Here is a 26,629-nt window from a genome sequence, read left to right as displayed (position 1 = left end):
GGAGAAGTGGGAGGCAAAGACAGATGGGTGGGAGCCAGCCAGTGGTGAGGAAGTCTGTGGGAGGAGAGAACACGCGGGAGCTCCGAGGGGGAGCCGGTGGACTGGAGCACCGAGGGGAGGGAGGTGATTTGGAAAGGAGGAACCAGACACGTGGGGGTGGGGGAGGTGGGTCAGAGAATGAGAGTGGTAGTGAGGAATTGGGGTGGTGTCAGCAGTCACCGCCGAGAGCCCCCCATCTGGGCCAGGCTCAGAGCGATGCTCTACCCCCCTCTACTCTTTTACTGCTCACCATGGTCCTGGGAGGAAGGTATTATCACCAGTCTGCTGATGAGGAGACGGTCAGAGAGGCATATCATGGGCTGGGGGGCAAGATGGCTGGTGAGAGGGGTGCCCAGGTTCTGGGTGCTCCTCGAGGCTCTGAGACATGTGCATGTTTAGTTTTTAATTTGGACTACCACACCACATATCTTAATAAGCCCTGGCTTCTTTTGTCCATTCATTTATCAAACATTCGTTTAGCATCTATAAAACCCCCGTCAGGGCCGAGCACTGGAGCATAAAGGCAAACTGGCCACGACCGAGCTCAACCTGCACATGTTTACGGGGTGGACCCATATGGGTGCAGGCCAGTGTGGGGAGGGCTGTCCTGCTTCTAGGTGGGAGTTGATGAGCAGAGTTGGGGGGATGCAGGGAGGTGGTGTTACAGATGGAGGTCGGGGTCAGGGAATTAGCTGGTGGATGACTTCTCGGGGGCCTGGAGTGGGCAGTGGTGGGGAGGGGGTGACAGGCAGTGGACACAGAGGCTTGGTGGGTGGCAGTGGGGTGCTGGCTGCAGGGTTATGGTTTAGGGGTGGGCGTCAGACCTGAGAAGGGGATTGGCAAGAGCAAGGCCAGGCCTTGGTAATGAAGAGACCTGAGGACAGTCTGGACCTCAGAACAGAATACAGCACGGAACTGAGGTTAACAACCCCTGATCCCCTCCTACCCATCAGGATGGCTGCTCTCAAGAAACAGGAAATAACACTTGGTGGTGAGGTTGTGGGGACATCGGCACCCAGGTGTGCTATTTCTGGGAATGCAAAATGGGGCAGCCCCTCTGAAGAACATTCTGATCCCTCCAAAAATGAAACAGAATTACCATATGATCTGGCAAGTCTGCTTCTGGGTGTACACCCAAAAGACTGAAAACAAGGTCTCGAACATATTTGTATACCCCTGTTCCTTGCAGCATTGTTCACAAGGGCTAGCAGGGTGGGGGAAGCAGCACCTGTGTCCTCCTGCAGTAAAAGGGCTAAACCCAGGGGGATGAGTGCACACACAGTGGGATACAATTCAGCCTTAAAAGAGGAAGGACATCCAGTCATATGCTGCAGTGTGGATGAAACTTGAAGGCATTATGCTGAATGAAATAAGCCAGTCATAGACAAATCCTATATGATTCCACTGATAAGAGTTATCTAAAATAGTCACAGGGCACCTGGGTGGCTCAGTGGGTTAAGCGTCTGCCTTCGGCTCAGGTCATGATCCCAGGGTCCACCACCCTGGACCACCACCACGGGTCCAGAAGCTGTCCTCGGATTTAGTCCTGCATCCCACTTCTCCCTCCCCCTCTGCCCCTCCACCCAGCTTGTGCTCTCTCTCTCACTCACTCTTTCTCTCAAATAAACAAATAAAATCTTAAAAAAAAAATAGTCCAGTTCACAGAGACAGAAGCAGAATGGTGGTTACCTGGGTCAAGGGGGAGGAATGGAGAGCTATTGTTTAATGGAAACAGAGTTTCAGTTTTTCAGGATGAAAAAAAAATCTCTGGAGATCTGCTGTACAACAATGTGAATGTGCTTAATACTACTGAACCTAAAATGGTTAAAGTGGTAAATTTTGTTATGTGTATTTTCTTGGAATTAGAATTAAAAAGGAAGGAAAGAAAGAGCCAGGCGCTGGAGTCAGACATGCCTGGGCTTGCCTCCTCCACCGACTTACCAGTGGGCTAATCTCGAACAAGTCACTTAAATGTTTCATGCCTCGGTCTCCTCATGATGTGAATCCAGGCAGAAAATGAACCTTGGAATCAGGTGCTATCATGAGGCTTCAATGAGTCAGCTTGGTTGTGACAGTATAGTTATTGCTAGAATTCGAGCCAAGGCAACAAGACGGGTCCCCAGGAGCCAGGGGCAGAGAGGGACCAGTGGCAAGTCTGCCCTGGCCTGGAGGCTCCCGACCACTCATCCCTGGGGCTTCACGATTTATTCCATTCTGGAGGGCAGTCCCAGCGCTGGGGTTGGTCCCAGGCCTGTGGGCTCTGCTGGGGCTGGGGGAGGCTGGGGGAGCTTCCGGATCATGACCCACTCACTGATACCTGAGGACTGTGGGCAAGGCTCTGCCTGCTGGTGGGAGTGTGGGCCGCCCTCCGGCTGTGAGACGCCAGCAGCAGCCAGGCTCGGGGGCAGGACGGCTCCTTCAGCCTGTGTTTACTCTATGTGTTCACTGTGTTCACTCTTACTGGGTTAGGGTGTCAGCCGGGAGCAGGCCAGAGGTCGCCTCTCCCCTCCTAGCCCTGCGGGACAGAGACTAGCCTTTAACAAAGGACATCATATTGCACATGGCTCCAAATCCCAGTCTCAGCTCTGGGAGAGGAGCTGCGTGAACACAGAGGGGAGGCTGGCCCGGAACGGATGTTTCCATTGAAGTCCCGAAGGACGGTTGGGGTCAGTCAGGTGTGTGTGTTGGTGGACAGGTGAGGAGGAGAAGACTGTTCTGGGCAGTTCTGGACAGTTCTGGGCTGAGAGAGCAGCATGGGCAAAGACTCTGTGGCAGGAGTGTTGGTGTGTTGAAGGAGGTAGAGGAGCGGAGCCTCAGAAACCCTGGGGGCTGGTATTTTCCTGTGAGAGGTACTAAGGAAAAATCCGTGTTTTAACCTTGAACTGTGTGAGAAGTCACTGGGAACACTACAGTGTCCTCTGTGTGTGGAGATTTTCTTGGTGGATATCCATTTGGGGAGAGCATTTTCTTTTTAATTTTTTTTTTTTTAAAGATTTTATTTATTTATTTGACAGAGAGAGATCACAAGTAGACGGAGAGGCAGGCAGAGAGAGAGAGAGGGAAGCAGGCCTCTTGCTGAGCAGAGAGCCCGATGCGGGACTCGATCCCAGGACCCTGAGATCATGACCTGAGCCGAAGGCAGCGGCCCAACCCACTGAGCCACCCAGGCGCCCCTCTTTTTAATTTAAAAAAAAAAAAATTATTTTTTTATTTATTTAAATATTTATTTATTTACTTAAATATTTATTTTTTTTATTTTTTACTTTAAAAATATTTTATTTTTAAATAATCTCTACACCCAGCATGGGGCTCAAACACACAACCCTGAGATCAAGAGTTGCATGCTCTACTGAGCTGGCCAGGTGCCTCCAGATTTATTTATTTTTAAGTAAAAATGTAATTGACATACAGTGATAGATTAGTTTCAGGTGTACAACATAATGATTTGATGAGGGAGAGAATTTCCCTCCGATTGTTCCTTCCTTCCTTCTAGTAGGCGCCACGCCCACGGTAGAACCCAACATGGGGTTTGAACTCATGACACTGAGATCCAGACCTGAGCTGAGATCAAAAGTCAGATGCTTAACCAACTGAGCCACCCAGGTGCCCCAAGGGAGAACATTCCTTAATTAGTGTATTTTTTTTGCTTTGGGGGGCACGGAAACTCAGAAAACCCCCTCAGCTTATGCTGTTTGGAATATGTCCATTTTAATGCAAGTCTGTTCATGCTTTCAAGGACTACATCCTGCCGCATCTCTGAGGTGCCATGTACTGTGTTAGACCCTGAGGATATGATAGTGAGAAGAAACCAACACAATCCATGTCCTCTGCAGGGGCGGAGATAGCAGTCAAGGAAGCCCCCAGACCATATGAAATGGCCTCTGGCTCCTGCTGCGGGGGAGAGAGGCTGGGGTGTTCTGCAGGCCTGTGATAGGGAGTTTGACCTGCTGGAAGGAAGAGCTGGGATCAGGAAAGAGGAAGGAGTGTTCTAGGCAGAGGGGATGGCTGTTCAAAGGCCCTGCAACAGGAGGGAGTGAATCAGAATGGGGCATGTGGGGCAGGCCACCTGGGGTTTGTAGTTCTTGGTGAGAAGATTTTTGTCTCAATTCCAAGAGCAATGGGGATTCATTGAAGGGCTTAAGTGGGGGGTGACACGATCAGATCTGAACCTTGAAAGGAGCCCTCTGGCTGTGGCTAGGAGATCAGATTGGAGGGGAGCCAGGGAGAATGTGGGGTACCCAGGGGGTGGCTCTATGGGACTCCAGGCCCACGGGCATGGGCGTGCACTGGGTGGCCTGCAGGCTGGGGTGTTCGACCTGCCGTCCAGGGGCCCTGGCTGGGTAGGGAAATTCTCCCTCCCCTCTGATCTCCCTTCTGACTCTGCAGGTGCTCCTTGCCGTGGATTTGGCCAGTGTAGGATTTCAAAGGACAGAGCTGAGGTGTACAGTTCCCCAGCCGAGAGGCCTGTCTCAGCCCCAGTCAGAGCTGCGTGTTTATTTTTTTGGAGATCTGGCAGGAAGGGATTTGGAGGGTGGCCTGAGCCTCTCCGCTGCCATTGCAGACTTGGGGCGCTGTGGGAAGGTTCTGGTCCCTTAGGGAACTGGCGTTAGAAGTGATGGAGCTCTAGGGCAAGAAGGGCTCGTGAGGCCCATGGGACCCCCAGAACATACCGTGAGCGACCCAGGCCATTTATTCCTGCAGCTCTAGGAGCTCTGAGGGGTTCTTTCAGTGTATCCCCAAACACCCAGCACCAAACAGGTGCTGGGGATCAGATTTTTGTTTCCTGACAGGATTCAAGAAATCGTTGTGTGCTTTTGTTTTTATCTTGGTTACTTGGCTTCAGAGAATTTTCTCCAACATCTTCCACCACTGAGGTTTTTCTTTCAGGTTAGGACCACACAGAAGCTGATAGAAATCAGGGCCATCTGCCACTAGATTATATTTTCTCCAGGGAGAGAAGGATGGAGGAACACTCCTCACTTTTGGAAGAGAGAGAACTGTCTTAGGCTATCTTCTCTGGGTTTTCCCATCCCAGGACCTACAGGCCACCGGCTGCTGCTGGCCCCTCCCTGCTCAGCAGGGCCCGGCCCGGCCAGCACCAGCCCGAGCTCCGCCTGGGCCACCACCCTCCCGGTGGAGCCATGTCCTTGAGGGAAACGGCAGCTAGAGCAGGAGCTGTAAACTAATCTCAGTACGTAACACTCATGTGGAGAGCCCTTGTGTGGGCTTGTGTGTACCAGGCATTGGTCTCAGTGTTTCAGACATACTAAGTCATGGGGATGCCTGGGTGGTTCAGTTGGTTAAGCATCTGACTCTTGGTTTCGGCTCGGATCATGATCTCGGGGCCTTGAGATCAAGCCCCGTGTCGGGCTCCAGGCTCGGGGGGTTGGAGGGGGGAACTGCTTGAGGTTCTCTCTCCCTCTCCCTCTGCCCACCCCTCTCTAAAATAAATAAATACATCTTAAAAAAGGAAAAAAGAAAGTAATATTAAGTCATTTACACCTCACCACACCTCTAAGAGGTGGGTACTGTCGTTATCCTCATTGTACAAATGGGGAAGCTGAGGCATAGAGCATTTAAGCTAAGAGCTAGGGATGGTGGAGCAGGAATCTGAAGCCGGACAGTTTAGTTCCAAAGGCCAAGCTCTTAGCCACTCAGAACACACATGACACAGCTGGCTGGGGACCTCCTGATATTGTTGCTTAAGCAGAGCACAGGGCCTTAGAACAGGGCCCCAGGGTTTCCTACTCAAAGCCTCCACGTTGTTTCTCATGAGCACTTGGGGTGAGGGGTGGGCTTGAAAGTGTCGTTGGCAGGAGGCATCATGATGGTGGGGGGTGGGGGGAAAGAACATGGAATCATACGGGCCTGGGTTTGATCCTAGGCCTACCCCTAGTTAGCTGTGTGGCCCTGGGCAATGGCTTCATCAGTTCTGTGCTTTAGTTTCCTCCTCAGCAAGGCAGAGAGAATACAACTCGACTCACAGTGAGGGTGAGGGGGGAGTGAGGTGAAGCGTGCTTGGAGTTGGGCTCAGAGCCTGCACCCGGTGGGTGCCCAGTCGGGAGGAGTGGCGGATGTGGGCTCCGGCAACAAGAACCTCAGGGAGCCTGGGGAGCTGGGGATCAGGGTTCTTCCTGGAAACCACACCTTGGGACCCCCCTGGAGGCTCACCCCACTTGGCTTCTCTGGCTGCGAAGGTCTTAAGGTCACAGCAGCTTCTCCCAGCTTCTTTTTTCTGGGCGGCTTGCTGGAGAGAGTGTTTCCACGGCAACACTCAAGGACCACCTGTTGGAGGAATTAGGTGTCGGAGAAAAATGACCTCCTTGCCTCATTCCAGCGGCCTCTGCTGAAGGTTTGAGGGGAAGTGGTCGGTCCAACTTGGAAACACGATCCTGGTGAGGGGCTGCCCTGCTGATGGGGCAAGGGTGGGCTGCCCAGGGAAGGTCATTCTCTGGGCCCAAGTGGCTGCCTCCCAGGCTGCCTCCAGAGGGCGCTCCCCTGAGAGGAGGCACTGAGCTCCAGCTTAGAGACAGAGGCTGATGGGGAGAGGCGGGGGCTGGGTGGGCTTGGGTGTCCGTGGACATTCTTGTCCGGAAGCAGCAGGGCCTCCTGAGAGAGAGGCTGTATTTGCCGCATTGTTCGCCTGCCTGTCCCAGGTCTTCTCTTGCATGGGGGGTGGAGTGGGGAGCAGGAAGTGAGGAGGAGGGCAGGGAGCCACCTGACTGGCCTAAGGAACAGGTCTGGGGTCTGAGCAGTGGGGCCTGTGCCAAAGGGTAAGAAGAGAGGCATTTGGCGATGATGTCACCAGAAGTCCTTGTGAGCCCCCCCAACCCCCCACCACCTCATGGGAATTCCATCCTCAGGGATTCCTGATTTCCATGTTGGGCCCTGCCTTGTTCAGACAAATCTTAACATTTTCGTTTGCCTCAGTTTTGCTGCCCGTGAAATGAACAGTTATTGAAGTCAATTGTCTTATAAACTGTGCTTGGTCCGAGAAAGAATGGGCCAGTTACTGTAAAGCTCATCAGCTTTTTCATGACTTTTGGCTGCATAATCCGTATTGAGGAATATAGTCCTCCCAAATACCCATCAAGCTTTGCGGAGTGTTGTTTATAATTGAATGATATCAAAAAGCCCAGGTGTCCTGTAGCCAGGGTTCAGGGAATGCCCCAGTAACGTGATATATTCGAATGCAGGGATAACTGATAGCCATTCAAAAACCATCAGTGGGGAACGAACAGGGCATAACATTGTGGAAGGAGTCCATACCATGTATATCTTACTCGTCCCTGCATCTTCAGAACCTTGCAAAATGTTTTGCAAACGGTAAGTCTTCAATCAATATTTATTAAATTATTTCAACTATATAAAGATTGTGTGCAAAGGAAACAGGCTTGGATGAAACTACTCCAGAATGTTAACAGGGCTTCGTTCTGGGTGATGAATTTATGTGTGATTTGAATTTTTTTCTTTATTATTCAGAAAACTGAAACAAATTAAACAATGTGCATGTATTACTCTTACTTTTATTTTTATTTATGTATTTTATTAGAGAGAGAGCATGCATGGGTGGGGAAGGGGAGAAAGAACCCCAAGCAGGCTCCACGCCCAGCACAGAGCCTGAAAGGAGGCCTGATCCCAGGCCCTCAAGATCCTGACCTGAGCCAAAATCAAAAGCCAGACACCCAACCAGCTGAGTCACCCAGGTGCTCTGTATCACTCTAATTTTTAAATGCAATAACTTGAATATTATGTTGGCTTATAAAAATACTGATGTAATTTTAAAAATTCAAGCAAGGGCTCCTGGGTGGCTCAGATGGTTGGGCAAAGGCCTTCAGCTCAGATTGTGTTCTTGGGGTCTTGGGATTGGGCCCTGTGTTGGGTTTCCCTGCTCAGCAGGGAGTCTGCTTCTCCCTCTCCCTCTGCCTCTCTCTTTCTTTCAAATGAATAAATAAAATCTTTAAAAAATTTCAAGCAGTACAGAAAAGCATAAAAAGGAAACTAAAACCACCATTTAGCAATTTTAGGCATTACTGTGTGGCAAACAGCCCCCAGGGAGCTTGCTCTGTGCACAGACCAGGATGGACATGTGTGCAGATTTTTCCTGAGCGGGCTCATAGAATACAAGCTGGCTTGTGACCCTTTCACCACAGACTGTATCATGGACATCTTTCCCTGTTAGTACAAGATGATTTGTGGCCTTTTAAACGATTGCGTAGTATCTGGTTTCTCAGATGTGCTGGAAGGTCCACTAAACGTTGCTCTGGTGACGTCTATTTAAGCTTAACATTCTTGTTCTTGTCATCAGTGCCGATGTGTCGTTATAGTAAAAAAATTAAAACAACTAAAAATTAAAACAACTAAAAATGTGGTTCTGGGTTTGGGATGAAGTTTCAGCAGGCTGGCCCAAGGAAACCGGCCCTGCTTGCAGAGGGAACCAGTCTGAAGGATTTGTTGGTGATGTTCTCGAAGCTTGAAGCGTGGTTGTCAGCAGAAGGAGCAGGTTAGGGTGCAGCGCAGGTGAGGCTCACAGGTGGTACTTTCAGGAAAGAATACTTCGTTCAAGAGAAAAGACCCTCACGTTGGAAAGATCCTGTCTTGGGCGCCTGGGTGGCTCAGTCTATTAAGCGAGGGCCTTCAGCTGAGGTCACGATCCCAGGGTCCTGGATCGAGTCCCGCATCGGGCTCCCTGCTCTGCAGGGAGTCTGCTTCTCCCTCTGTCCCTCCTCTTACTTATTCTTCCATCTCAATCTCTTTCTCTCAAATAAATAAATAAAATCTTTAAAACAAAACAGAAAAAAAAGGAAAGAAAGAGAAGAGCCTATCTGATATGGAGAAGACCTCCTCACAGGATTTAGGGTGGGAAGTGGCTCAGCCTGGAGCTCTCATCAGGGGCCCCATCACCTTGGAGAGGGCACAATCCTCTCTCTTCAAACAGAGATCCCGTTTGAAAGAGATGCACAGGGAATGAGTTTTTCAGCTGCTCCTTGGGATCAGGAGACAGGCTCAGGGGAAGGGCAGAGAGAGTGATGGGTGAATGTGTGTCCTGCGTGTCAGCGGCCCAGCCTGCTGGAAGGAGCGTGGGCCCTCGGATCAGACGGCCAGATCTCTGCTCTGTCATGTCCCAGCTGGTGACCTCTGGAAGACAACTGACTGCTCTGAGGCACAATGTCCTCGTCGGTAACATAGCTGCTGACACGACTTTCCAGCCCCTCATGATGGTGGCCCCAGAGCCCTGTGTCTGGAATGTGTGGAAACTAAAATATGGGGTTTGTAGTGGGTGCAACTCTAGAACACCATCTAGGCCCAGCGTACTCCCCAAATGCTTACAGGAGAGGGATCTTGGTGTTTATCAAAGCAGCTGGGATTTGGGTTGCCCGGGGCTCGTAAGTGAGGAAGCTCTGGGGGAACAGGATGTGTGTGTGCGCATGCGCATTGGGATGGGGATGCTTAGGTTGTTGCCAAGACCCTGAGTGACTGTGAGGTGGTGAGAAAGAGGAGGAGATGGCGTGGATGTGAACACGGAGCCGCCACAGGGAGACAGATCAGATGCGGAGGTGACAGCTGGGTGTGGGGCCAGGCCTGACGGAGATTCTGCTGTGTGTGGCTCAGTGGAAGAGCTTTCTGGGGAGTGCTGTAGCTGCCTCCTGGAAGGACCTGCTTATCTGAGGCTGCACCAGCTCCCTGGGAAGAGAAGCGGCCTGACAGAGGCGAGTGAGCTTCCCTGGGAGGCTCAGCAGGGGCCCCATGGCCTCTAACGTGGCTCCATGTCCAAGTCTGTGGTTGGGGAAGGCTGAGGAGGACCACATATAGCCTTGGAAGGGAGAAAGGGCCAGAGGCCGGGGTGGTGTGGGCAGAGGATCCCCTGAAGCTCAGGCCTGGCCCTGGGGTCCAGACGGCGGGCCCCCTCCCTTCCTTGGCCCTGCCATCCTTCCCGTCGATGGAGGACTGTCCTCGTGGTGCCCTCCTGCCTGCGGGCCACCTTGACTCCCTGTCTTCCTCTGCTTGCTTTCTCAGGCCCCCTGTGATCTGGATTCACATGCCCTCAACCCTGCTTCCTGCAGTTCCCGACTCCCAGCCTGTCTCCTCCCTCAGCCCCCAGATATTCCGGGTGTTATCTCCTGGAATGTCCACTCCATCCCTCTCACTGGGCACATCTGCCTTGTCTTTTAGGCCTCAGCTTGAGCCCCATGTTCTCAGTCTCCTTAAAATGCATGGCCCACCCTGCTCTCTCCTGCTCAGACTCCCGACAACTCGTAGGAGCCTTGGTGTCTGCAAGGGGGCCCTTTCCTGGCACAGGCCATGGTCTTTACTGTTTAGGCCCTGTGCTAACCCAAGGAGATAGTCGCAATTATTACCCCCACTTTATAGATGGGGGATCTACCTGAATAACCTCCAATTGCTGGTTTCCAAATTCTTCCCTGCAGGAATGTCTTGTCTCTCCAATCAGCCTGAGCTCTTTCTGGTCAAAAGCCATGACTTTGGCTCGCACAGCTCTCCCAGCAGCAAGCCCGGGCCCTGTACATTTCTCTGGCTGGGCATCTGTTGCAAAGATGGGCCTTGGCTTGTTGGGCCTTGACATGGACTTGGGGGTCCCAGGGCTTGGCTGGGAAGCACCCGGCCCCACTGGTGAGAAGATAGGCTGGAGTTCCGTGGAAGGGAGTATGGAGCTGAGCCCTGGCCTGGGGGCCTGCCCCTGGCGTCTCACCATTCCATTCTCCTTTCCTCCACCAGGGAACTCAACGGGAACAACATCACTCGGATCCACAAGAACGACTTCGCGGGGCTCAAGCAGCTGCGGGTGCTGTGAGTATGGGCTGCTGCCCACGCTCCTTGCCTCCTTCCTGCCCCGTCCAGGCAGTGGCCCTGGCTGTGGGTTGTAGGGCCCCTGCCTGTGGAGTCAGTCTTAAGATGCCCCGAGGGGTCTGGGGTGGAAGTGATGGAGAGGCCTGAGTCGGATCAGCCGCCGCCTTGCACAGGGCTGAGGAGCTGGGCATAGTGTAGGCCCCAGTGGTTGCCACCTGGCAGGACCAAGGCCGGGCAGACGGGGCGTCCTATCCTAGAATGAGGGAAGCCTGGCTGACCGTGAGGAAGCTTTAGGCCTCTGGCTTGGTCTGCTGGGGCCGTCAACACAAAAGACCGCAGACTGGGGGCTTAAACACAGAAGTGTATTTTCTCGCAGTTCTTGAGGCTGGAAGTCTGAGGTCAAGGCGCCATCCAGGCTATTCATAGTGAGGCCTCTCTTCTGGGCCACCTTCCTCATGTGTGCACAGAGAGAGGTCTCTGGTGTCTTTTGCTCTTCTATGAGGATACCAGTCCTATCAGATTAGGGACCTACCGTTCTGACCTCATTAAACATCGATTACCTCCCTAGTCTCCATCTCCAAATCATACTGGGAGTTAGGGCCTCAGTGTACAAATTTTGGGGATGCATTTTAGTCCATGACCATCTCCATAGTTCTTTTGACTCTGTGCCTCAGACAAACTCCCCAGTGAGGCTACAGTTCCCGCTGACTTGAGAGGGTAGGTGAGTGGGGACAGTTGAGGACAGAGGTGGCTCTCCTCGGGTGTCTGACAGTGGCAGATATTGGAGGTGGCAGGTGTGGCTCTACTGGGGTCAGTAGCCAGCAAAGGAGCCATCTGTAGCATTTCCCTAGTCGAGCTGGGCAGGGGTGAGGTGTGAGGAGGGGAAGGAGTGGATCCCTTCACCTCTCCCTGCACTGCGGCTCTCAGACACATGCATGCATTCTGATACATTCTATATCAGACAATCATAGGATCCTTACCCCCTACTCCCAGGGTAGTGCAAGTGTCCTGGGGCCTCAATTCTTTCAGAACTATTTTTCAGCTTGGATGACCTTTGGTGGGGCTGGGGACTTTGTGTCTCCATCTTCTCTGGGGTCCTAGCTCTCAGTTGCTGGGCAAGGGTCTCTGCTGCTCCAGAACCCACTGACCCTTGACTCCTTCCCAATCTCCAGGAGTGTCTTCTGAGTCTGGGGAAACCCTCCTTCCCTCCTGGCGTCCCTCATCCACCTTGTCCTCCAGTCTGAGCTCCTCAACAGCTCAGGCTTCTGGAAACAAAGTGGAGGAAGAGAAGTGTGCAGTAACAGCTTCTGCCTCCTTCCCTAGGAGGGTGTGGGGTCCACATGGAACCTCAAGCCACCTGCTTAGGAGTGGACAGGGGAAAGGCAGGGAGAAAAATACACTCGACCATCTCAGAAGGTACCACGCAACAAGCAAACGCCTGCCAGGCGGGTGTTCTGGGCTGTAGGGACGTACAGTCTCATGGAGCCAGGTGGCTGAGTTGGCAGCAGAAGAGGCCAGGTAGTGCAGGGGTGCAGGCAGAGGGGGTGTTGCCTGCCAACTGAAGAGTGTGTGTGCTACATGTGTGGGCTATGTCCACTTGGCACAACCTCCCCTCCCTCTGCTATGGGCCCGTCCCCCTGCTCTGCCCCTTGGACATGCGCCCTCTGGGCCAAACGAGGGCATGTGCCAGCAGCCCCAAGTCGCTCCTGCCGCCTGGGTTCCCGGCTTCCCGGAGCAAGGATGCCTTTGGAGCCATGGCCTGGTGCTCTGGTGCCCTGGTACGCCGTGGCCCTGGTGGCTGCAGAGAGCTCCTCACAGGCTCAGGGCCTGGAAGTGTGTCTTGCTGTCAGGCCTGGGGGTGCTGAGGATACCTGTTGGGAATTTGCAAGGTTGGGGGGCAGTCGAGGCCGGGACCTGGGTCTGTGTGTGTCTGGGACCCTGCTCCCATTTCACCGCCTGCTGCCGGCTGCTGCTGACGGTCCCCGTCCAGCATCCTCTAGCTGTCCTTGTGTCTTTGCTTCCCCAGGCAGCTGATGGAGAACCAGATTGGAGTGGTGGAGCGGGGGGCTTTTGACGACATGAAGGAGCTGGAGCGGCTGTGAGTATCCGCGGGTTCAGGCTCAGGGTGGCAGGGTGGCGCTGACGGGACAGGACAGTCGAGCCCAGCAGCGAGGACAGGGTGCTGGGAGAGGCTGGCATGCCCCCCTGCACCCCACCTCCTCCTGCTGGCTGATGGGCGCCAGGGGCAGCCACAGCCAGGGAATTGGTCACACTGTCATCACAAGGTGACAGTGAGGACATGGCTGGAGCGTGTCTGCACCCCACACTCTAAATGCAAGTCTCTTTGTTGTCTTTCCCTGATAATGCATTATGGCAAAGACCCCACGCAGTATAGAGGAAGTGAAATTGCCTCCTATAATTTCATAGCCCAGGCGTGACCACCGTCTGTGCTCCTGTGTGTGTGCAGTGCGGAAGAATGGGTATGCCAAGGGGACTGTCAGGGAGACCCAGTGGCCACCTGAGAAGCTGGGTCTTGGACGTTCAGGGCCACAGCACAGACACTGGCAGGTGATGTTTCTGACTTACATGGCTTCTCTAAACCCAGGGTTTTTGCATTTGAGAGTGGGTCTTGATCAAGTTTTGCATTTCAGGTTGGCAAATATGAAAAAAAAAAAAAAGGATTGTGGTGTGAATGAGGTGGGAGAGGGACACCCATTCACTGGGGTCACTAGTCTCAATGTTTCGCTTTGGTTTGGCTCTCAAGAGGTGTCAAGAGTCTTAGAGTTCATGCCCTCTGAACCAGAAAGTCCATTTTATTTTAAGGCAGTTATCAGAGATATGGCTAAAAAATGTATATATCCAGGATATTTTTTGCACATCGCTTAAACACAGCAACAAAAAAATGGAGAAAGCCATTCTGGTGGAGACATGGGGTATCAAGTCACATTTTTGAAGAATAGTTAAGGCCATTGGAATGTGCTCACAATATAATATTAAATGAAAAAGGCAGGAAGTGATGTTTATGTAAATCGCATTAACTTCTGTGTATATAAAACACAGGAGGAGGAAAGTAATTGGGAAGATTAACTCCCATTGCACTGAGTGGTGGGATATCAGGTAACTTTAATTTTACTCTTTGTGCTTATTGTTTTTATGGATTTTCTTACAATGAGTTTATAACTATAGCTACAGTTGATTGCCTTACTCTGTGCCAGACACCAAGATAAGCTCGTTGCCCTACAATATCTCATTTAATCCTTAAAACAACGCTGTGGTCAGTGGTATTTTACAGAAGAGAAACAGAAGGGCACTGAAGTTAAGGCACTTGCATTATTAAGCGATTAAGAGGGGATTAGAACCCGGATCATTTTGCCTTCGAAGCCTGAGCTCTTAAGGACTATGACCTAATACCTCACTTTTCTCTTTTACTTCAAAGAAAGTAGGGTATTAAACAATGGGAGAAGACTATGGTTGTCGCCTTGCCTTCCTGCAGCCTGGAAGAAAATCAAGGCATGTCTTTTGCTTTTTTCACTCAGGCCCCAGAGTGAGCGATAAGGGGCCTGCAGTGAGAATAGAGGACTGGTGCTGTTTGTTTTCTTCCAAAGGCTCAGGACAAAGTACACATTCTTGACCTGACTATGAGGGCCTGATTGGGACCCGGACTGAACCCACCCCTGCAGCTTCAGCTCTGGGTGCTGGAGGAGGAAAGGTGGGGGGTGGGGGGGTGGTGTCAACACCCGATGGGGGTGCCCGCCTCATGTCTGCCGCTGCCTCCGGGAGGGGGCAGGGCCCTCCTTTTTGAGTCAAGACTTGTCACTGCAGACTTTGTCCCTTCTTTCCTGCTCCTATACCTTTCTTCCTGTGCGGGTGCCCCACAAGTTCCCAGCAGGTGGTTCTTCTTGAGGGGTGTGACTGCCGAGTCTAGGGGGGGTGTGGCCCTCACCAAGGCTGCCTGGCACCCTCTCCTCTGACTTGCTGGAGACCAGTGGTGGATCCATTAATCATACAAGTTGCATAAAGCGGGCAGTCATAAACACCACACATACTCTAAACGTTCCCTTTGGAGCACAAACATGGAAGTGTGCATTTATTGACCCTCTTCCCCCCCTTCCCCCCCAACCAAGGCTTTTCTTCTTAGTATGAGACTGGAGTTCTGTATTGCTTCTGTCACCTACACTACACACAAGTGATTTGCTTATGATTTTTGGTTTTGGTTTCTTTAAGGTAGAAGGACATGTTTATTTTTTTTTTAAGATTTTTTTATTTTTTTATTTATTTGACAGAGAGAGATCACAAGTAGGCAGAGAGGGAGGCAGAGAGAGAGAGGGAGGCAGGCTCCCTGCTGAGCAGAGAGCCTGATGTATGGCTCGATCCCAGGACCCCAGGATCATGACCCGAGCCGAAGGCAGAGGCTTTAACCCACTGAGCCACCCAGGCGCCCCATGTAGAGGGAGATGTTTAAAAGGCCCCTAAAAGCAATCTGGGTTAAGAATTCCGAATTCCTTTTTTTTTTTTAAGATTTTATTTATTTATTTGAGAGAGAGAGAGCACAAGCAGGGAAGAGGGAGAAGCAGACTCCCCTCTGAGCAGGGAGCCCGATCCAGGGCTCAAACCCAGGACCCACAGATCATGACCTGAGCTGAAGGCAGATGCTTAACCGACTGAGCCACCCAGGTGCCCCCGAGTTTTTTGGTGACCCTCCTGTCCCTGGCCCAGTGTTTTACTTAATTCAACAGCCCTTCAACGAACAGCTTTTGGTTTATTGACTTTCTCCAAAGCCTCCAATTTGGTTTTCCCAGAGATGACTCTTTTCACATGAGTATTCTGTTCCCCTCTGTCACAGTTAATTACCTTGTAAAACTCTAAGCGCCTCTGGTATGGGTAGGTTTGGGGACAGACATTCTGTTTCTTGTAAGCAGTTCGTGCAGGCCCGAGTACAGAGGTGGAAGTGTGCAGTCGCGCGGGCCGTGGCCGTGGGCGTGCCATGGGCACGGAGGGGGAGGGGCACGCTCAGCTGCCCTGCGCTGGCCGTGGGGGGCCTCTGTGAATTGTGGGGGAAAGGTGCTCTTCGGAACCCAGCTCTCATACTTGGCTGTGACGTCTGTCACCTCTGGGCATCCCAGCTTCCTCAGCGATCACAGAGACAGCTCAGTGGACTCGGTTAACATCCTGAGCACCTTAATTAAGAGCCAAGCCATACGGCAAGACGGTAGAGGTAAAATTTTCCCGCAGGTTGTTGAGAGAAAGAGACGGGAGGGTACGTGCGTGAATGTGAGCCCTTGTTGTCATGCTCGAGAGAAAGACATCCACCTGTGCGTTCTGCTTTCCCTCTGATGGAGAGGCAGCGCCCCTACAACACTCGTCTCCATGCCTGGCACATGCGGAGGGCTAAGGACCGGTCACCACTACTGCTGTCTGTTCTTAGCTACCTGCCCCTCCTTCACCATGCTGGGGCCTTCCTTTGGTGTTCTTTGATTTTCTACTTTATACTGGCTCTTGAATTTTTTTCCCCTCTCCAGTGTTTGCAGAAATTGAAGCTGGAAAAATGAGAAAGTCTTGGGGGAAAACAAAACAAAACAAAAACCGATGATTACCAGGCAATGTAAATACAGAATTAATTTACTGGACAAGGTTAAGGAACTTGGGGTAATCTGATGTCCACTCCTGTGCTTTAAGGATTCTATTGGTGGTCTTCCCCTCCCCCACCAAGGCAGTGATGTGTTTCCCTAGGAGCCTGGCCTTTTGAGTAAACTTCTTCCAGCTGGTCTCCTTGTCTGCACCGTGCTGGAAAACGATGCCTTTCTCACATATCAGATGAAGGGTGACCTCCTAGGAGATAACCATAGGCCAGTTACTATTGGCCACAAACAATTATGTTTCTTCCTCCCTCCCAGCACAAGATAGCTTTTGCCGAGTTGGTTTATCCTCATCCAGCACTGTTAAAGGACACAGTTGTGTGAGATCCGAACTGTGCTGTAGTCTGTAGGGTCGAGGCTGGGTTGTTTTTTTTTTTAAAGATTTTATTTATTTATTATTTTGACAGACAGAGATCACAAGTAAGCAGAGAGGCAGGCAGAGAGAGAGGAAGAAGCAGGCTCCCTGCTGAGCTGAGAGCCCGCTTGATCCCAGGACTCTGGGACCATGACCTGAGCCGAAGGCAGAGGCTTTAACCCACTGAGCCACCCAGGTGCCCCAAGGTTGGGTTTTACACCAGAGCTTCTCCAGCCTTTAGGTGCTCCCGGATCACTTGGGGATCCTGGGGAAATGGAGTCTGACTCCACTGGTCTAGGGGAGAGGCTGTGATATCGCAGCTCTTAGCAACTCCCAGGCAAAGCCCCTGCAGATGCCCGTGGACCACAGCGTGAGCACCAAGCTTCCATACTTGCAGGGGTCCCACCCCCGGTTGGCGGGAGTTCCGTTCTCCCGTGTCCAAGAACGAGCTGCTGACGTGCGGTTAGGTGTGGCTGCTTTCCTAGGACGAGACTGGGTTCTTTCCACATTGTATCTTCCCGTCCAGGTCACATTGCAGAACCAGGCTTCCCACTCCTGCCTGTGTGTATAAAACCTAGTAGTTGTTCAGTCCCCTAGTAGAGCAATTAGAAACGATGGACGATACCAGTCATTAAAATTAAAGGGGTTGTTCTATTGTCTGACGTGGAGAGACATCCGCAGATTGTTGGGTGAGGAAAATGCAGGTGGCCGAATCCGTTTTCTTCTAATATTTGAGGTTTGTAAAGAATTAAGCATGCATTTTCATAAATAATAAAAAAAAACAACAGCACTCTTTTCATTTTGAGAAAAAGACCTAAAGCAAATAATAAAAGAAAGTTAAGCTGCCCCTGAGTTAAATGTGGGTGAAAGCAAGGAAGAATCAGAACCGTGGGGCTAGTCCGACCCCTGCTCCCGTTTCAAGTGGAATCAGGTGTTCCAGCTCACAAAGCCAGCATAGTATTTCAATCAGTGCCTTATGAATTACAACGGGTGTCGTGCATGTAACGTGATGACGAGAGGAGCTTGGGCAGAAATCCTGGGAGGGGTTGACTGCCCACCACACATCGGGTCCTTGGCGGGGAGCTTCCCCAGGTGCTCAGTGTCCATCCTCTCCTCCCCAAGAGTCGATGCCGAACTCCCACTCATAGAAACCGAGGCCCAGGGAAGCTCATTTTCCTGGGGGTAACACAGCAACCCTCTTAGGATTTGGACCCCACGCCCTCCCACTCTGAACCCAGGGCTTTCTGAAAAGTTTTTGTGTTTCCTGGACTGCGAGGCATCTTCCAACCCTTCCTTTCTTCTCTCTTTTAGACGACTGAACCGGAACCAGCTGCATATGTTACCAGAACTGCTGTTCCAGAATAACCAGGCTCTGTCAAGGCTGTGAGTGATGCGGCGACTGATGCTCTGGCTGTGGTCTTGTCCCTCACCCCGTGGGAGGGGACGTGTCTGGTCAGAGGGGCCGGACTTTCCGGCCACCGTGACCCCCTGCTCCCCACCTGTCCGGAATCGTGCCGGGCACGAAAGGCCAGGCCTTCCTGTACGAAGGTGCTGCGCGGGGCATTTCTCAGTGGTCGTGCCCGCTGGGATCCAAGGCTCATTCAGTTCTCTGTGCTGCCTTTGACAGTGTGGGTGTGAGAATGTTCTTGGGAGGGGGTTCTTGTCAGCCATGATGCCAGGCTTTCCAGCCCTGCACATCTGTCTCAGCCTTTGGTGTTCTGCCTTGGGTTGAATATTGATTCATTCAATGAAGCCCTTCTTGGACCTCTTTCTATTATCAGATTGGAGTCACGAGATCGGGAAGCTTATCAACCATGGCATAAGGTCATACTTTTATTTGCTGTAAATGTACTTCTTTCAAGCTTCAAGGGTAGTGTCTAATTCTGCTGCTCTATGGTTTGTTAAATGTGGCGGTGATTGTTCTACCATTTATTTCATTTTGGGGGTCTTGCTTTGGGCAGGACTTTAGAGATTCCCTAAGGAATCTCCTCTGCTGTTCCTTAGCATGTGGTCCTTCATTCTTTGCTTGGCTACCTCTAATGATGGAGAGTTCACTCCCTCTCCAGATAGTCAGTTACATTAATGGACAGATCTGCATATTAGAAATTTTTTTAAGTTTGAGCCCTAAATCTGTTTCCCAGCAATTTGTTTTTCTTAGCTTTGCTTTCTGTAAGCATCTAGAACAACTGTGTACTCTTGTTAGAGTAAAAAAAAACCAACCCATTTATTTATTATTTATGACAGAGAGAGTGAGTGCATGGGGGAAGGGGGGAAGGGGCATAGGGAGAGGGAGAGAGAATCCCAAGAAGGTTCCACACTGAGCTCAGAGCCCAGTCCCACAACCCTGAGATCATGACCTGAGCCGAAGGCAGCGGCTTAACCCACTGAGCCACCCAGGCGCCCGCTTGTTAGATTTTTGAAGGGCTGTCTGGATTTTGAATTTTGACTTGGGAGGTTTTTGAGTCCTTTTAGTTGTTGCCATTTACAACCTGAAAGACCACTGGTTGGGACCTTCAGCGTGGCTAGCCGAGCACTGTGTGCATGGTAGTGAGCCTGCTGGTCTTGCCTGGAAAAGCTTGTAGGGCGGCACGTAGGTAGAGGAAGAGGTAGCAAGTGACTTTGACAAGCCTGAGGCTGTGGGGCTGGGAGGGAGACGGCACCCCAGTACTGCCTGAGTGCTGATGGCATGATTGTGGGTTCCTGGAATCTGGATTCAGCACAGCCAGTACTTTGCATATGTGTCACGATTTCCAGAGCTCTCGATGAGCCTAGTGGTCCCCAGGCAGCCCCTGTGTCCTTGGACCCGCCTTCAAGTTTTGTCTTGAAGTTGGAGAGGTGAAGTGACCTTCTCAGGGTCAGAATTCAAGTCCCTTTAGGACTCCCCGCTCAGTGCTCTTCATGGTTTCGTATTTTACTGGAGAAAAGTACTTCTATGCTTTAACAGATTTTTTTTTTTTAAGATTATTTATTTATTTATTTGACAGAGAGAGAGATCACAAGCAGGCAGAGAGGCAGGCAGAGAGAGAGGAGGAAGCAGGTTCTCCGCTGAGCAGAGAGCCCCATGCGGGGCTCGATCCCAGGACCTTGAGATCATGACCTGAGCCGAAGGCAGCGGCTTAACCCGCTGAGCCACCCAGGCGCCCCTGCTTTAACAGATTTAAATGACTGGATTTTATGTGTAAAGGCTGACACTAGGAACTCCATTCAAGGAGTGGAAAAGCCACTGAAGAGGACAGGAGTCTGCCTGACTCCTGCTCTTGGCACCCTATGGCCCTGGGAACCAGGGGAGGCAGTGGCCTCCAGAAACACCAGATGTTCTCACCCCTGTGACCTGGGGCTGGCTCTCCTGGGGAGGGGGCCAGTCAGCAGCCAACAGAGGGACTTCCAGGAGAAGGGCACGTCTGATAGAAGGCTTGGTGGTTCTTTGGGGAGTATTTCCAGGCTCTAGAGCCAGAACATTTCCCCAGTCCTATTGCTTTTTCTTTTTAGGCAATGGGTCCCTAACTCTTGGCAGGAGATGTTTTTTATCCAGGAGCATAGCCAGACCTGGTGGAGGGAAACTATTTTCTTCAGATCTCCTGTTAATATTTCTGGAGCTCGGCTGAAGGGACAAGTGTGGCAGTCCGCAGCACTTTGGGGAGGACTCCTGTGCAGTGTCCCTGCTCAGGTCAGGCTGGGACTTGAGTTTAGGGCTGGGCCCAACCTGTTTTAGTGCCACTGGACACCGGTCCAAGTCAGGCCATCTCAAAGTGCACATCCTGGGGGAAATGGTTAAACAGACCCTTTTATTGATCTGGTTGTTTGTTCCTGGTTTTTTTTTTTTTTTTTTTTTTAAGATTTTATTTATTTATTTACTTGACAGAGAGAGAGAGAGAGAGAGAATCACAAGTAGGCAGAGAGGCAGGCAGAGAGAGAGGAGGAAGCAGGCTCCCTGCTGAGCTGAGAGCCCGCTTGATCCCAGGACTCTGGGACCATGACCTGAGCTGAAGGCAGAGGCTTAACCCACTGAGCCACCCAGGCGCCCTGTTCTTGGGTTTTTTACCTTTGTTGTCGTGCTGAGGAAGGATGCAGGAGCTCCAGGTGCTCAAAGATTTATTTGCTGATATTCTTTGTCACAACTGTACCCTCAGTCTATTGACTTGAGCATCTGGTATTGCAAACGTCTCTGATAACTGTCGCAGTCCGCTTGGTCTGGCCGAGGAATGCTTGGACACTCTGGGCTCTGAAAACAGAAACCCCCGCAGGCTGGTGACGGGAAGGGTGGTGGGGAATTGCGAGGGCACAACCAGCAGACTTACACGTTCCCAGGACAGGAAGTGAAGTATTGCTGGGATCAGACGGAGAGGTGAAGGGTGTTTCCAGTTCTTTCTGAATATCTCATTATTTTCCTGCTTCTCCCTGCAGACCAGTGTCCTGGGCTTATGGGCAGCATCTCAGCTCCGCCATGACTTTGCTTAGCCCCAGTGCTGACTCCCCTCCTACTTCCTGTGACCTTGGAGTTAATCCCCGTGTCTCAGGTCCCAACTCCAGATTTCTGGGGAAAGAATCTGATTGGCTCACCTTTGGTCATCAGGTCATTCCTGGGTCAAGGAGCTGGGTTGGGGGTTCGTGGGATCGCCTGGTGCTGTCTTACCGGGGAGCCCACTCCTCTAGGAACTGGAGGGGGGCCACATTCCCTTAGGAGGCAGGGCCTGGTAGTTCTGTTGACCTCCCCGCTGCTTTGAGGGATCCGTTGCTAATCCTTCCCACCTGGAGCAAATCATGGACTTTTAGCAGAGGCCATTATGCTAAATCAGCATGAAACACGTTTGAGAGAGACCAAAGCATAGGTGACGTGTGCTCACAGAGTGGGTCAGATGGCACAGTCCATATTTGGGTTGACTTTGTGTGTGTGGCTGTCAGGTGCTAAAATCCTGCTACTGGCTATTCTTCAGGAATATTTCCGCTTTGTTGGGTTGGTCTGTCCATTGCTTTCCATATGTGGGACCTGAGGCCCAGAGACGTGACTTGCCTTGGACCACAGAGCCATTTGGTGATGGGGCTGGAATTAGATACCAGGCCTTTGAAGATCCTGAAATCTCACATTTAGGGATCTAGGAAATAATAAAACATGAGCACGAACACGTTCATTGCAGCATTATTTAGAATTTTGAAATGTAGGATATTTTTTTTTTTTTAAGATTTTACTTATTTATTAGACAGAGAGATAGTAAGAGCAGGGAGGATAGGGAGAGGGAGAAAGCAGGCTCTCTGCTTAGGGAGGCTGATGTGGGGCTCGATCCCAGCACCCTGAGTTCAAGACCTGAGCTGAAGGCAGACATGTAACCGACTGAGCCAGGTGCCCCTGAAGTGTAGAATATTCCTTTATTGAAATATAGAATACTGGGACGCCTGGGTGGCTCAGTTGGTTAAGCAGCTGCCTTCGGCTCAGGTCATGATCCCAGCGTCCTGGGATCGAGTCCCACATCGGGCTCCTTGCTTGGCGGGGAGCCTGCTTCTCCCTCTGCCTCTGCCTGCCATTCTGTCTGCCTGTGCTCGCTCGCTCTCCTCTCTCTCTGACAAATAAATAAAATCTTTAAAAAAAAAAAAAAGAAATATAGAATACTGAATATTGAAATGTATGTCCAATGTTGGGGGAACAGTTCAGTAAATTATGATATAGCTGCTTGAAGAAATATTTATATCACCGTCAAATGTGGTCTTTATGGAGGATGTAGAGTATCACAGACAAATGTTTGCGTTACCAAAAGCCAGGATGCAAAACTGTACTGATGATAAAATCACTAAATAAATCACTGTAAAGAAGGCACGGAAAAAGACCCTAAAATGCCAACAAGGGTTGTCTCTGGGTGACTTTTTTCTTTTCTGGTTTTCCCAGATGTTCTGTAAGAAGCATGTGTGACTTTTGGGTGGCTCAGTGGGTTAAAGCCTCTGCCTTCAGCTCAGGTCATGATCCCAGAGTCCTGGGATCGAGCCCCACATTGGGCTCTCTGCTCAGCAGGGAGCCTGCTTCCCTTCCTCTCTCTGCCTGCCTCTCTGCCTACTTGTGATCTCTGTCTGTCAAATAAATAAATAAAATCTTAAAAAAAAAAAAAAAGAAGAAGAAGAAGCATGTGTGACTTTTATGGTAGGAGACCTCCCAGCTTTTACAAGTGCTGGAAAGCCTCTGTGGTTGGAGTTATTTTGAGCGCTGGCCATGTGATGTTGGAGGGCTTCCTCCGACCCTGGGGAAACCTGCTTTGTTCTTTTGTGAGATAGAGAATTCCGGCTACCTCGCAGGCTGTTGTGGGGATTGGAGAAAGATGTAACCTACTCTTGTGGCAGGTGTAAACTTTGTGGCCAGTGATAGATGCTCAGGGAATGTGCGATGAATCCACATGAGGACTGGTTTGGCGGCGGCATCATTGTCTTCAAGTTGACCTTGCACTTGAGCGTTTGTCCATCTGTCTGTTTTCATGTAGAACCATCTTGTCCCATGACAGGGATCTCTCCCAACAGGTTTAAATGTTTGTTTTTTTTTTTTTTTTCTCTATAAGAGGCTGTGTTTCATGAGGCACACCTGCAGAGACACCCCTAGGGGCTGTGGAGGGGGGCTGGTGTGCTTTCCTGCAGCCACGGGGCTGGTGGGGGGGTGACCTGGGACTGGCGTCACTCAGGCCCAGGAACTGCCAAAGAGAATGTGCCTTTTGTACTCTCGGGTACTTTCCTGGGCAAGCATGGAGCTGGTAGGTGATGTTGCCCTGAAATGTTTCTTAGGGCCCTGGAGTCACTTGTGTGCTCTTTGCTTTCTTGGGGAGGCCCTGAGTTCCCGCTCAGCACCCTCACTCCATGACCTCTTTAGAAGAGAGCGCCCACCCACCCCTTGTCTGCGGGTAGAGGAAGTTGGAGCCCCTGCAGAAGTATGCCTATTCTGTGACATCTCGATGCCTGGGTCTCCCAGGACCATCATGAAAGGTCTCAGGAACCACAGTTGTTACAGTAACTGTTAGGACAAATGGAAGGTCATTCTGTTCCAGGCTCATGGCAGGGGGGTGGACAGTCTTCAAACATGATCTGATTTTGTCATCAGAACATCTCTGTGGTCAGCATTTCCCTCATTTTACAGATGAAGACATGTGAGCTCAGAGGGTTTGGGACATGCCCAAGGTGCTGAGTCAAATTCAAACCCTGGTCTCTCTGATGCTAAAGCTCATCCTTCCCTACTGGTCATCCACCCCCCTTTTCTATCCACCATCTCCTTACCACCCATCCACTTCCTGTTCTCGTCTACCTACTCACCTACCCACCCACCTACCTATCCTCCAACCCCATCAATCTGTCACATACCCACCCGCTGCTCATCTGCACTCCTACTTACCTATCTCCCAATTCACCCATCCCATCCATCTGCTCATCTATCTCTATACCCTGTACCATCCCTCCATCTTCCCATCTCCTCCCACCCATCCTTCCATCGAACATACTCCCACCCCCCTACTCCATCTGCTTTCCCATCCATTCTCCCACTCACTTACCCACAACCGTCACCATCCCCAGCCAGCTCCCCACCCATTCAACTTCTACCGACCCATGTACCAATCGGTCTACCTATAATCCTACTCATCCTCCACGCGCCCCCCCCCCCCCCCCCCCGCCCACCCATTCATTTAATGGTTACTCAGGGCCTCCTGTGGGCCAGGCGCTGTTCTAGGTGCTGAGAACACTCAGAGGGGGCTGTGTAGGGGGGTAGAGGGCAGGCGCTGTCTCTCTGGGAGGGGAGGGTTATCATCAGCGCTTTCTGAGAACAATCGGCTTGTGTCTGACCAGCAGCAGGATGCAGTGGGTGGGGTGGACTCTCCCCTGGCTGGATCGCTGTCCCCTGCAAGGGTGGCTCCACTCTGGAGGCAGGTGGCCTGGGTTTGGGGCGTGCTTCATTCCCTGATAGTCGATCAGAGGAGATTGTGGAGATGTTTTGTGGATGCGTACAGGGTTTGAACCTCATGGCTCCTCACCCAGTCTCCACACGCATTTGGGGTGGAGAACAGTGAGGGTCAGACTCTGTGCCTCTGTCCTTTGGATCTGGGGCAGGGTCTGTGCTGTGCCTTGCACTCCCTCCTCTCGCTGGTTGCCTTCCCTTCCTTGTCCAGAAGCCACTTCCGGCAACCCAGTTCCTCTAGGTTTCTTTTTAGCCTTGAAACCGATATGCGTCTGGACAAGATCAACCTTTTGTGTCTCTGCTGGACCTGGAAGGGGTGGGGGTGGGTGATTAAGGGCAGCCCAGGGCACTTCTTTCCCCTTATTTATATCCCTGCTGTAAGGAGGAGCAGGATAGCTCATTAACAGGGCCCTGGTGTCTGGAGAGGCGAGGAGGTGATTTCCTGCAGGAGTCCTGTTGAAGAATGCCTGACCCCGCCGACCCTGTCTAGAGCTGGGTTTAATTAAACTGTCAGCACTGGTCAGAAGAACAAAGACTCCCTTCCAGTCCTGGTCCCCAGCCCCCATCAGAGGCAGGAGGGCATTCTCTGCTGAAATGAAGAGCTGTTAAAAATGGATCTGTCTTGCCTCTGAGGGAAATCACCCAAAGCAGGAAGGTGACCTCGCTGTTGTGACACGTCCACTCCAGGTGGCAGGTCTGTGGAAAACGGAACAAGCCATGCTGCCCAGGACCCTAGTTGCGGGATAAGGAGGGCTCCAGGGGCCGCCCCTCACTGGCTGGGGCCTCCTTCCTGCCAGAACCCCTTCCGTAAGGTGCTGTCCCTTACTCCCTAGGCTTCACGGTCCCCAGGAAGGACCTTCACGGGCTTTGTCTCATGAGATAGGAAGTCTGTGAGATGATTCTGGCATTAACGATGGAAAGGAACTTCCTTGGTTAGACAGTTTGGGAAGTTCTGGGTCAAATAGGGCTCTTTGTAGAGGGACTGTTCAGCTCCTCTAACCTGCTGTGTGCCTTATGAAGCACATATATGGGGATGGGGGTGGGAGGAGGGGCGCGTGTCATTGCCCAAATGAGATCTTAAGAGCCTGTGGAGCTCTGACAGTGAGGGTCAAGGCCAGCTCAAACCCAGGTCCTTCTGACCCCACACCCATGCACCTACCTCTCCCTGTTAGTGCTCTAATTAGTGTGAATGAGAGTTGTCTAGGGGAGTTTATTAAAATACAGGTTATCTTCAGAGACCCTGAGTTAGTTGCTTTGGAAGGGCCCAAGAATCTGCATTCTTATCAAGGCCCTCTTTATCTGGTTCACACTTAGACAGCCTTGCTCTCAGCACACTTTGAAGAGCCTTAGGTAGACACTCCTCTATGGTCAGAGCCCCCTTTTGCCCCTGCCCGGCTGTGTTCTGCTGGGGGCGGGGGCACGCTAACAAAGGCCCTCCTGAGGGCAGACGCTTTGCCTCCTGCAGCCACACCAAGAACAATTTGGGGATTATGAGTTAGCAATTATGGAGCACTCTGAATTCTCAAAGTGCTTTCCAATCATTAAATCCGTGCCTGCTGTCAAGACTCAAGTGAAAAAGGCAAGTGTCCCACTGGGCTGGCCGGGAACCTCTGCCGAAGAGGGCAGCCAGCCCGAGACTGACGTCCTGAGTGCCAGAGAGGGCTGATGCGCCCAGCATGGTTTAATGTCCTAAGCGCAGCGCTGGCCCCTGGCTCTGACCCCGCAGCTTCAGAACCACATAGGCCTTCACAAACACACGCAGCCGGGGCCTGGAGGAGGGCTGGAGGGAAGAGGTGCCGATGGGTCAGCCCCCAGGAGAATGCCCGGCGAAGACAGAGTGCTCTGCTGGGGACATTTTTCACGGGCTCAAAGGAATGA

The 26,629-nt window shown here is 51.6% G+C and overlaps 1 protein-coding gene across 1 annotated transcript in view; it reads left to right on the top strand.

The window, feature by feature from the left end:
* Positions 1-26,629, top strand: part of SLIT1 (slit guidance ligand 1) — a 185,377-nt gene that overhangs the window by 30,012 nt on the left and 128,736 nt on the right. The window contains exons 3-5 of the mRNA XM_047701989.1: positions 10,774-10,845; positions 12,872-12,943; positions 18,148-18,219. Of these exons, the coding sequence (XP_047557945.1) occupies positions 10,774-10,845; positions 12,872-12,943; positions 18,148-18,219 (216 nt within the window). The remainder of the gene's footprint in view (positions 1-10,773; positions 10,846-12,871; positions 12,944-18,147; positions 18,220-26,629) is intronic.

This window comes from Lutra lutra, chromosome 14, assembly GCF_902655055.1.
Source record: "Lutra lutra chromosome 14, mLutLut1.2, whole genome shotgun sequence".
NCBI lineage: Eukaryota > Metazoa > Chordata > Mammalia > Carnivora > Mustelidae > Lutra > Lutra lutra.
This window is presented reverse-complemented; position numbering and strand designations above follow the sequence as displayed.